The sequence below is a fragment of the Bombina bombina genome, chromosome 7 (genome assembly GCF_027579735.1).
Source record: "Bombina bombina isolate aBomBom1 chromosome 7, aBomBom1.pri, whole genome shotgun sequence".
Lineage (NCBI taxonomy): Eukaryota > Metazoa > Chordata > Amphibia > Anura > Bombinatoridae > Bombina > Bombina bombina.
The window spans coordinates 292,753,004-292,765,580 of NC_069505.1; the positions used below are offsets into that span (position 1 = coordinate 292,753,004).

Genomic DNA, 12,577 nt, shown 5'->3' on the forward strand with positions numbered 1-12,577 from the left:
GAAATATGTTAGCAGATGTGGGATCAGTAGTTCTTGAAATTTTTTATAATATGCATATGTAAAGCCATCTGGTCCAGGAGATTTTCCTGTCGGTAGGTTTTTTATAGCTTTTTTAATTTCTTCTACTGTTATAGATTCCTCTAAAGTGTCTCTTTGCTCCTTTGAAAGTTTTGTCAGATTTAGTTCCGTAAGAAATTTATCTATCTGCTCTTGTCTTCTAGGTAGGTTATGTACATGGGTACTCTGTGTGTTATGTAAATTGTAAAGATCCATATAGTAATTCCGGAATATGTTAGCTATTGAATGGAATGAGTGGTGTGTTTGATTACTTTTATCTTTTAGTTGAAGGATGGATGTTGACTTTGTCTTTCTCTTAAGATATCTTGCTAGTGCGCGACTCGGTTTGTTATAAGTAATATAATTTTGTTGTTTAAGAAAGATGTTTTGCCGCCAAAATTCTTTATTCAATACAGATGCTAAATCGCTGCGTTCTTTAGAAAGTAAATCCAAAAGAACGGTGTCCGCTGGGTTGTCTTTATGTTGTTGATCTAATTTATCTATGTTTTTAATAAGTTCTGCCGTTTTTTCTCTTTTAAGTCTTGCTTTATGGGCTATTAGTTCCCCCCCGTATAACACACTTATGTGTTTCCCAATTGATTCCCAGGGATGTGTCCAATTCTTTATTAAAATGAAAGTATTCTATAATGTGTTCTGATAGTTTGTTGAATTTAGCAAGCATTCTATCATCTAGCCTCCATATGTATTTAGTTATGGGTTTACTGGGCCATTTGAAAGTAGCAAGAACGAGTGCATGGTCAGACCAAGCGACCGGAAAAATGTTTGACGCCCCGAATAGGCACATCCCTGTAATATCTGTAAAAGTGTAGTCTATTCTAGTATGTAGCTTGTGTGGATAGGAATAGAAAGTATAATCCCTGTGGCTCGGGTGTAAAGTCCTCCAAATATCTTTGACGGTTATGTGTTTCAGTAAGGAATTAATTTTTGTTATTACTGATGATGGTGTAGAGGAGTGTTTAACTGAACAGTCAAGTTCGGGTTGTAAAGGTATATTAAGATCCCCTCCCATGATGAGTGTACCTTTTTGATGTTCTAAAATCAGATTAGATATTTCTTTCATAAATATATGTTGTTTCGATTGTGGTGCATAGAGGGATACGATAGTTATTGGGCGTCCATACATTAGGCCTATGACCATTATATATCTTCCTTCCTTGTCTCTTATAATTTTACTGTCTTGAAAAAGGTATTCATTTTTAAATTAATAACCCTACTCCCTGACTTTTGCGTTTAGGGTGTGATGCATAGTAGCATGTGCCGAATTTATATCTAAAAGTCTTGGACTCTCTACCTTTCAGGAAGTGAGTTTCTTGTAGGAGAATAATATTCCCTTTGTGTCATTTGATATCAAATAGTGCGGTGGTGCGTTTTCTTGGGGAGTTTAGACCTTTGGAGTTAATGGTTAGTATCCTTAAGGATGGGTCATTTACCGGAGCGGCCATATTTACTGGTAGTAGGAGTTAATATGAATATGGCGGAGTGAGAAGCATTAGAGGTGAAACATACAATATCAATACTATATATGAAAATGTTCGAACATTGAAACTTTAGTAGAGTCCAGTCATTATACATAACAAAAAACCATAACATGTGTAAACATGAAAAAGTTGACATATTTCCTTTCATATGCCAACCACAACAGCAGAGGGAAGCTGTTGCCATACATCTCTAAAATATACTGTAGATTCAACAATATAGTGTTTTTCTAACACGATAAAAGAGAAATAAAGAAAAAAGGCAGGGGGGGGGGAGGGAAGAGGGGAGCAATAAAGAAAATTAGGAAATCTTTGACGAAAACAAATCATCCGATCCTTTTTTTATCTTTTTAAAGGACTGATAGTTATGCATTTATAACATTGCCTCCTTTAAGAGGGGGTTAATCCTATCTAAAAACAGTTTATATATAAACATCATGTTCTTAACTAAACAATATTCAACTCTAACGATATATTAAAGTTCCCTGAGAGTTCATTGAGAGATTAATACAACGTCACTGCCACAGGGAAGATTTTCCTACTTGAAATAGTCCTCCATATAGACACATCTGAGGCATTTATTTTGGTTCATTCCTTTACATATCAGTTCTGTGTGCTTGGAGGTGTAAACATAGTGGCGTTAACCTAAATTGGGTCATCTTTCCCAACTGTCCTTTAAATGTTAGTGCCATAAAGTATGCTGTATTGTAAGTGTCACTTGCTTGTCTGAGAGACTAGCTAGCACATAAATTGAAAGACATCAAAATTATTTCCATCAAGTATTGATACTTATCTGATCTCGTTATTCATGCTGTCAGATCAATTCAAGATGTTTCAAGTCTGATGGAGGGCAGTCATTTTCTTTTTCTCTGTACCGTGGTCCACTTTTGCCTCTGATCTTTTGGTGGTTGTGGTGGAAAGATTCTGCTCGTCAACAGAGCTATTAGACAAATAATTTTGTGGTGCCTTGAAGTTGATATTTAGACCTCTGGATAGTGGCTCTAGGTCTGATGCAGCTTTGTACACAAATTGTTGTCCGGCATGGGATTATGATGATACTGAAGGGAAAGCCCCATCTGTATTTTATTTTGTTTTCTTGAAGAATAGATGTGATGAATTTCACCGCTTTCCTCTTTTCAATTGTTGCAGGACATAGATCCTGGTAGATTTGTAATTCGTGGTCTTGGAACTTGAGTGATGGAGATGTTCTCGCAGCGGACCATATGCGTTCCTTATCTCTATAATGCAGCAACTTTATAATTAAGTCTCTCGGCGGTGCGTTTGGCAAAGGCCTAGGTCGCAATGCTCTGTGTGCACGCTCAATAGACATTTCAGTTATCTGCGTAGATTGTGTTATGGCGCTGAACATTTCAATTAGGTATGCTAAGATCTTATCTGGGCTTATTTGCTCAGTTATTCCCCTGACTCTCAAATTGTTTCTTCTCCCTCTATTCTCTAAGTCTTCCACTTTATCTTGTAATGACTGAATGGAGGAGGCTTGTTGTGCTAACCCAGATTCTGCTGAAGAGACCATTGTATTTAAGGTTTCCTGTCCTGCTCCAAGGTCTTCAATTTTGGAACCTAATTCATTAATATCTTTTCTCACTGCAGAGAGTTCTGATTTAATAAACGTTTTGAGGTCTGCTATGTCTGATTTAGAGGATAGTTTTTCCATAATGGATTGTATATGTGAAAGTTGTTCTTGGGACGCCGGAGCAGTTTGAGAAGTCTGCTGTTAATCCGTTTTATCTTCTTTAGACATTTGTGTGCTGTCTGAGTCTGTCTGTTCCTGAGGGGTAAAATATGCTGTGAGGTTGGAGGTTTGATTGATTTGCTTACTACCTTTATCAGGTTTATTAAGCCGTCTTGCAGCCATGTGTTCTCTTTGTTAGTGTTAAGACCAGAGATCTGAAGTTTCTATCAGTTATATCTTCTTTGTTTTGACGAGGACTCTCAGCCCCTCTATTGACTTATTAAAGATAGTATGTGAGGGGAAGGGTTGTGTTTATTTATGTATATATCCTTATCTGTCTGAGTATTTCTCCCCTCTGAAATACCTTCCTTTCCCCCTCACCTCCACTCCCTCCTCTATTTACATCTGTATCTTGCTCTCCATCTATGTAACTAGATTTCTGACAGCATGTACTGTTTATTCATTTATTTACTTCAGGGCTGTTTCACAGTTATGCCGATACTTTATATGCAGTATTTCATCGTGTGCCTGCTTGTAAGATGGCGCCTTAGGATCATGTGCAACATTCACATAAGCTGAATAATATATGAAGGCTAAGTATACCTTTAAGATGTCCCCGCTGAGTATTTTTGCAGCCTCTAGTAGCCGATTCCGCAGGAGAGCAAACCTCCGACTGGTGCTAGGGACATGTACACTCAGCGCAGATGCCGTTGTCTCCCTGTTGCGCAGTTAGAAATCCTGCGTGTAGTCCGCCAGGCTCCGCTTCTTCAGAGGTCCGGTATGCAGTTCACTGATGTTTACCAGTCTTGAAAGTCAACACCTCAAGTTTGGGGTATGCTCCCCTAGCTTCCCCAGTATTTAGAGTATAGCAAAAACACTTTTTTGTTTGCGATAAGGCAAACCAGCTACAAGGCTAACCAGCTACGGAGCTAACCAGCTACGCAGCCATGTCCCTGCATGGCCAAGCTCCGCCCCTAACATTATTCAGTTTTAAGCTGAAGTTATGACTTCTGGTTACATTTTATATCTTAAACAGAGGAATAAGGTCCCTGAAATAAGAAAGTGGGTATTATTAGGCGTTTAACCTTTTCACATCTTAAACGAGACGTGCTTATTGACTATCCTTATTTTAGCTAAGTATGTACATTAATGTAACATAATACATGGAGATTCCAATGAGGATAACAGAAGAATGGACAACTTGGATTGCCAAACGTTAATTATGTTCCCTTCTATATTTAGGCTGTTAGGTCTCCTTGTCCGCAATTGGAAAATCCAAAAGGCTACATCCTGATTGTGATTAATTATAAAGTGTCTGGCCAAGTCAGAACATTCATTGCCACATCTTATATCATTCAGATGCGGACTCTAGCCTCTCTTGTCGAGCAGCCTGTTTATGTTACATTGAGTAAATTCCACTAAGTAAACCACAAAAGTGGTACGACAGTTAGTACAACAGTTATGCTTGTAAACTTTTTGATTGGGGAAAAAACTGCCAACTTTTGTATGGCTACATGCTATAATTACATTTGAAATTACCTTTTGTTGTTAGTCAACTACTTTTATTGGTCCCCTACTTCCTAAGCATGCTTGGTGCTAAATATATTGCCAAAGGTGCAAATTCTTCTGGATACAAAGTTGCAACCATTGGAAAAAATCTTTTAAGATATCTTCAGCAGTCAAAATTGGAAGATGTTTTGAGATTATTTTATAAATGTCATTAAACTGTGGCCCAAAAGGTAGTGGGGGGAAAAACAAAACAAACTGGTTTAGAATCAAACTTCCTTTTAGCATTAGTCCCCTTATCTGCAATAAGCTGGCTCCGATCCATACTGGATACCTCTAAAAATGCCCTATAAATAGTTTAGTGTGAAGTCTGTTGTGTTTGCTGCCCATCCTGTCTGGAGGAACAAAGTCTCATACCCTCTAACAAGTTAGGTTGTCCAAGCTAAATCTTTTTAAATCAGATAGTAAGAGTTTTACAAGAATAGCTTAGGAACAGTATGAATCAACTCATGCACTCTCTACATTTTCCCAGAGACACAACAGGCCTACAGACAGCACACAGTTTCCTTAGAGGATGACTTTATGCTACAGACCAATCCCATCCTTGCATGGAAATTACGGCTACTGAAGACCTTTGTTGGTTTTATTGCAGTATATACCTTTCATGCAATAATACTTAGCAAGAGTAAGCTTTACTCTCTGAACTATTTCTGTTGTATAAGACACCAATTCCCTTGGCAGTAGCCTTGTTATGTGCCTTTTGGGCAGAGGATCAGCAGTGTCAGGCAATAAAGGACAGACTTGCATCAAACAGCAGTAAGAGGGATTATTTAATAAGAAAAGAAAAATTACTGGTATAATTTAATGTATGCAAGACAACATGCAGTGGTCATTTGTGGGATAGGGCAATCTCCAGCAAGCTTGTGTCTTGCACCAGATGAGGAAGAGTCACCTTCAGATTGCTGTTCTCCTCCATGTTTCTAATAATCGTATTGTATGCATTTGTGTTGCCAGACCAGCAGCGCCTTGCCACCTGTAATACACACAGCACAGTCTTCAGAAAAAAGGTATCACACAAGGAAACACTGTTTATTATATAACCGTCCATGGATTTGTGAGCGTTAGTAATGCAGCAGAATTAAACATACCCCATTGGATACATCCCAGCTAAGCATCTGTACAGCTCTCTCTTCAGCATCTGGGGACCCATCAAGTACTAGACCAAAGCCACCATTAATGACCTCACCCCTGGAAAGAACACATACAATGCAAGTCAACCATTTTGTAAGGACTGGAGGACTCAGGGGAGGGTAGGAATTAGCATACTTTCTCCAACATAGGTGTGTCCGGTCCACGGCGTCATCCTTACTTGTGGGATATTCTCTTCCCCAACAGGAAATGGCAAAGAGCCCAGCAAAGCTGGTCACATGATCCCTCCTAGGCTCCGCCTACCCCAGTCATTCTCTTTGCCGTTGTACAGGCAACATCTCCACGGAGATGGCTTAGAGTTTTTTAGTGTTTAACTGTAGTTTTTATTATTCAATCAAGAGTTTGTTATTTTAAAATAGTGCTGGTATGTACTATTTACTCAGAAACAGAAAAGAGATGAAGATTTCTGTTTGTATGAGGAAAATGATTTTAGCACCGTAACTAAAATCCATGGCTGTTCCACACAGGACTGTTGAGAGCAATTAACTTCAGTTGGGGGAACAGTGTGCAGTCTCTTACTGCTTGAGGTATGACACATTCTAACAAGACGATGTAATGCTGGAAGCTGTCATTTTCCCTATGGGATCCGGTAAGCCATGTTTATTAAGATAGTAAATAAGGGCTTCACAAGGGCTTATTAAGACTGTAGACTTTTTCTGGGCTAAATCGATTCATTATTAACACATATTTAGCCTTGAGGAATCATTTATTCTGGGTATTTTGATATGATTATATCGGCAGGCACTGTTTTTGACACCTTATTCTTTAGGGGCTTTCCCTAATCATAGTCAGAGCCTCATTTTCACGCCGGTATGGCGCACTTGTTTTTGAGGACAGCATGGCATGCAGCTGCATGTGTGTGGAGCTCTGATACATAGAAAAGTCTTTCTGAAGGCATCATTTGGTATCGTATTCCCCTTTGGGCTTGGTTGGGTCTCAGCAAAGCAGATTCCAGGGACTGTAAAGGGGTTAAATATAAAAACGGCTCCGGTTCCGTTATTTTAAGGGTTAAAGCTTCCAAATTTGGTGTGCAATACTTTTAAGGCTTTAAGACACTGTGGTGAAATTTTGGTGAATTTTGAACAATTCCTTCATACTTTTTCGCAATTGCAGTAATAAAGTGTGTTTAGTTTAAAATTTAAAGTGACAGTAACGGTTTTATTTTAAAACGTTTTTTGTGCTTTGTTATCAAGTTTATGCCTGTTTAACATGTCTGAACTACCAGATAGATTGTGTTCTGACTGTGGGGAAACCAAGGTTCCTTCTCATTTAACTATATGTATTTTATGTCATAAAAAAAATTTAGTAAAAATGATGCCCAAGATGATTCCTCAAGTGAGGGGAGTAAGCATGGTACTGCATCATCCCCTCCTTCGTCTACACCAGTCTTGCCCATACAGGAGGCCCCTAGTACATCTAGTGCGCCAATACTCCTTACTATGCAACATTTAACGGCTGTAATGGATAATTCTATCAAAAACATTTTAGCCAATATGCCCACTTATCAGCGAAAGCGCGACTGCTCTGTTTTAGAAAATTCTGTAGAGCATGAGAACGCTGATGATATGGTTTCTGAAGGGCCCCTACACCAGTCTGAGGGGGCCAGGGAGGTTTTGTCTGAGGGAGAAATTTCAGATTCAGGAAACATTTCTCAACAAGCTGAACCTGATGTGATTACTTTTAAATTTAAGTTGGAACATCTCCGCGCTCTGCTTAATGAGGTGTTATCCAATTTGGATGATTGTGATTATCTGGTCATTCCAGAACCACTATGTAAAATGGAAAAGTTCTTAGAGGCCCCGGGGCCCCCCGAAGCTTTTCCTATATCCAAGCGGGTGGCGTACATTGTTAGTAAAAAATGGGACAGGCCCGGTATACCTTTGGTACCTCCCCCCATATTTATAAAATTGTTTTCCTATAGTCGACCCCAGAAAGGACTGATGGCAGACAGTCCCCAAGGTCGAGGGGGCGGTTTCTACTCTACACAAGCGCGCCACTATACCCATAGAAGATAGTTGTGCTTTCCAAGATCCTATGGATAAAAAATTAGAAGGTCTGCTAAAGATGTTTGTTCAGCAAGGTTCCCTTCTACAACCAATTGCATGCATTGTCCCTGTCACTGCAGCCGCGTGTTTCTAGTTTGATGAGCTAGGAAAGGCGATTATTAGTAATTCTTCTTCTTATGAGGAGATTATGGACAGAATTCGTGCTCTTAAATTGGCTAATTCTTTCACCCTAGACGCCACCTTGCAATTGGCTAGGTTAGCGGCGAAAAAATTCTGGGTTTGCTATTGTGGCGCAGAGCGCTTTGGTTAAAATCTTGGGCAGCGGATGCGTCTTCCAAGAACAAATTGCTTGACATTCCTTTCAAGGGGAAAACACTCTTTGGCCCTGACTTGAAAGAGATTATCTCTGATATCACTGGGGGCAAGGGCCACGCCCTTCCTCAGGATAGGTCTTTTCAAGACCAAAAATAAACCTAAGTTTCGTCCCTTTCGCAGAAACGGATCAGCCCCAAGGGCTACGTCCTCTAAGCAGGAAGGTAATACTTCTCAAGCCAATCCAGCCTGGAGACCTATGCAAGGCTGGAACAAAGGAAAGCAGGCCAGGAAACCTGCCACTGCTACCAAGACAGCATGAAATGCGGGCCCCCGATCCGGGACCGGATCTGGTGGGGGGCAGACTCTCTCTCTTCGCTCAGGCTGGGGCAAGAGATGTTCTGGATCCTTGGGCGCTAGAAATAGTCTCCCAAGGTTATTCTCTGGAGTTCAAGGGGCTTCCTCCAAGGGGGAGGTTCCACAGGTCTCAGTTGTCTTCAGACCACATAAGAAGACAGGCATTCTTACATTGGGTAGAAGACCTGCTAAAAATGGGAGTGATTCATCCTGTTCCATTAGGAGAACAAGGGATGGGGTTCTACTCCAATCTGTTCATAGTTCCCAAAAAAGAGGGAACGTTCAGACCAATCTTAGATCTCAAGATCTTGAACAAGTTTCTCAAGGTTCCATCGTTCAAGATGGAAACCATTCGAACACTTCTTCCTTCCATCCAGGAAGGTCAATTCATGACCAAGGTGGATTTCAAGGATGCGTATCTACATATTCCTATCCACAAGGAACATCATCGGTTCCTAAGGTTTGCATTCCTGGACAAGCATTTCCAGTTCGTGGCGTTTTCTTTCGGATTAGCCACTGCTCCTAGGATTTTCTCATAGGTACTAGGGTCCCTTCTGGCGGTGCTAAGACCAAGGGGCATTGCTGTAGTACCTTACTTGGACGACATTCTGATTCGAGCGTCGTCCCTTCCTCAAGTAAAGGCTCACACGGACATTGTCCTGGCCTTTCTCAGATCTCACGGATGGAAAGTGAACGTGGAAAAGAGTTCTCTATCTCCGTCAACGAGGGTTCCCTTCTTGGGAACTATAATAGACTCCTTAGAAATGAGGATTTTTCTGACAGAAGCCAGAAAAACAAAACTTCTAGACTCTTGTCGGATACTTCATTCCGTTCCTCTTCCTTCCATAGCGCAGTGCATGGAAGTGATAGGTTTGATGGTAGCGGCAATGGACATAGTTCCTTTTGTGCGCATTCATCTAAGACCATTACAACTGTTCATGCTCAGTCAGTGGAATGGGGACTATTCAGACTTGTCTCCGAAGATACAAGTAAATCAGAGGACCAGAGACTCATTCCGTTGGTGGCTGTCCCTGGACAACCTGTCACAAGGGATGACCTTCCGCAGACCAGAGTGGGTCATTGTCACGACCGACGCCAGTCTGATGGGCTGGGGCGCGGTCTGGGGATCCCTGAAAGCTCAGGGTCTTTGGTCTCGGGTAGAATCTCTTCTACCGATAAATATTCTGGAACTGAGAGCGATATTCAATGCTCTCAAAGCTTGGCCTCAGCTAGCGAGGGCCAAGTTCATACATCAACCATCAGGGGGGAACAAGGAGTTCCCTAGCGATGGAAGAAGTGACCAAAATCATTCTATGGGCGGAGTCTCACTCCTGCCACCTGTCTGCTATCCACATCCCAGGAGTGGAAAATTGGGAAGCGGATTTTCTGAGTCGTCAGACATTGCATCCGGGGGAGTGGGAACTCCATCCGGAAATCTTTGCCCAAGTCACTCAACCGTGGGGCATTCCAGACATGGATCTGATGGCCTCTCGTCAGAACTTCAGAGTTCCTTACTACGGGTACAGATCCAGGGATCCCAAGGCGGCTCTAGTGGATGCACTAGTAGCACCTTGGACCTTCAAACTAGCTTATGTGTTCCCGCCGTTTCCTCTCATCCCCAGGCTGGTAGCCAGGATCAATCAGGAGAGGGCGTCGGTGATTTTGATAGCTCCTGCGTGGCCACGCAGGACTTGGTATGCAGATCTGGTGAATATGTCATCGGCTCCACCATGGAAGCTACCTTTGAGACGAGACCTTCTTGTTCTAGGTCCGTTCGACCCACTCCAGCTGACTGCTTGGAGATTGAACGCTTGATCTTATCAAAGCGAGGGTTCTCAGATTCTGTTATTAATACTCTTGTTCAGGCCTGAAAGCCTGTAACCAGAAAAATTACCACATAATTTGGTATATCTGTTGGTGTGAATCTGCAGGATTCCCTTGGGACAAGGTTAAGACTCCTAAGAGTCTATCCTTCCTTCGAGAAGGATTGGAAAAAGGATTATCTGCAAGTTCCTTGATGGGACAGATTTCTGCCTTGTCTGTGTTTCTTCACAAAAAGCTGGCAGCTGTGCCAGATGTTCTAGCCTTTGTTCAGGCTCTGGTTAGAATCAAGCCTGTTTACAAAATTTTGACTCCTCCTTGGAGTCTCAACCTAGTTCTTTCAGTTCTTCAGGGGGTTCCGTTTGAACCCTTACATTCCGTTGATATTAAGTTATTATCTTGGAAAGTTTTGTTTTTGGTTGCAATTTCTTCTGCTAGAAGAGTTTCAGAATTATCTGCTCTGCAGTGTTCTTCTCCTTATCTGGTGTTCCATGCAGATAAGGTGGTTTTGCGTACTAAACCTGGTTTTCTTCCAAAAGTTGTTTCTAACAAAAACATTAACCAGGAGATAGTTGTGCCTTCTTTGTGTCCTAATCCAGTTTCAAAGAAGGAACGTTTGTTGCACAACTTGGATGTAGTTCGTGCTCTCAAATTTTACTTAGCAGCTACTAAGGATTTCAGACAAACTTTGTCTTTGTTTGTTGTTTATTCTGGTAAACGGAGAGGTCAAAAAGCAACTTCTACCTCTCTCTCCTTCTGGATTAAAAGCATTATCCGATTGGCTTATGAGACTGCCGGACGGCAGCCTCCTGAAAGAATCACAGCTCACTCCACTAGGGCTGTGGCTTCCACATGGGCCTTCAAGAACGAGGCTTCTGTTGATCAGATATGTAAGGCAGCGACTTGGTCTTCACTGCACACTTTTTCTAAATTTTACAAATTTGATACTTTTGCTTCTTCTGAGGCTATTTTTGGGAGAAAGGTTTTGCAAGCCGTGGTGCCTTCCATTTAGGTGACCTGATTTGCTCCCTCCCTTCATCCGTGTCCTAAAGCTTTGGTATTGGTTCCCACAAGTAAGGATGACGCCGTGGACCGGACACACCTATGTTGGAGAAAACAGAATTTATGTTTACCTGATAAATTACTTTCTCCAACGGTGTGTCCGGTCCACGGCCCGCCCTGGTTTTTTTAATCAGGTCTGATAATTTATTTTCTTTAACTACAGTCACCACGGTAACATATGGTTTCTCCTATGCAAATATTCCTCCTTAACGTCGGTCGAATGACTGGGGTAGGCGGAGCCTAGGAGGGATCATGTGACCAGCTTTGCTGGGCTCTTTGCCATTTCCTGTTGGGGAAGAGAATATCCCACAAGTAAGGATGACGCCGTGGACCGGACACACCGTTGGAGAAAGTAATTTATCAGGTAAACATAAATTCTGTTTTTCTCCCTGTGTGCTTGTGGCTATAAAAATGGATACATACATACCTACCTAGAACTAAGTGATAAATATGTTTTAAATTCATTTAGTACAATAAACTGAGCGCACTCTCTAGTAAAATAGATTTATCAGCCCAATTTACGAAGCTGTCAACTTGTTCAGTTTTCTTAAACTGAATCTTCCTGCCAATATGGCTAAATAAAAACGTGTTACGAGAAATTATGAAAAAAAACGTAGGACGTTTAAATTATTCAAAGAAAATAGTACAGATTCAACATACCAAACTTATAAGGAATGTAACAAAGCATGCAAAAAGGCAATTAAATTAGCCAAAAATGAAAATGACAGATTAATTGCAAAGGATTATAAATCTAACCCTAAAAGGTTCTTTAAGTACATAAATAGCAAAAAAATCTAAGGGCAATATAGGTACATTCAAATTGCATGGAGGGTAAAAATTATTAACCGTGACAGGGAGAAGGCTGTGGTACTAAACCAGCTCTTTTCTTCAGTATACACAAGAGAGGAACCAATGGAGGATACTTTGGAACAAACTAGAACATGCCAGCCCATACAATTAACTGGGTTATGTCTAGAGGATATCAGGAAAAAAAAAAAAACAACAACAACTCTATAATATTAAGGTAAATAAAACTCCAGGCCCAGATGGAATACACC

General features: G+C 41.1%; 1 protein-coding gene across 1 annotated transcript in view; it reads right to left on the bottom strand.

Moving 5' to 3' along the window:
- Window positions 1-5,558: 5,558 nt before the first annotated feature.
- Window positions 5,559-12,577, bottom strand: part of LOC128666329 (urocanate hydratase) — a 33,353-nt gene continuing 26,334 nt past the window's right edge. The window contains exons 19-20 of the mRNA XM_053720849.1: window positions 5,901-6,000; window positions 5,559-5,785 (exon numbers count right to left, since the gene is read on the bottom strand). Of these exons, the coding sequence (XP_053576824.1) occupies window positions 5,642-5,785; window positions 5,901-6,000 (244 nt within the window). The 3' untranslated portion in view covers window positions 5,559-5,641. The remainder of the gene's footprint in view (window positions 5,786-5,900; window positions 6,001-12,577) is intronic.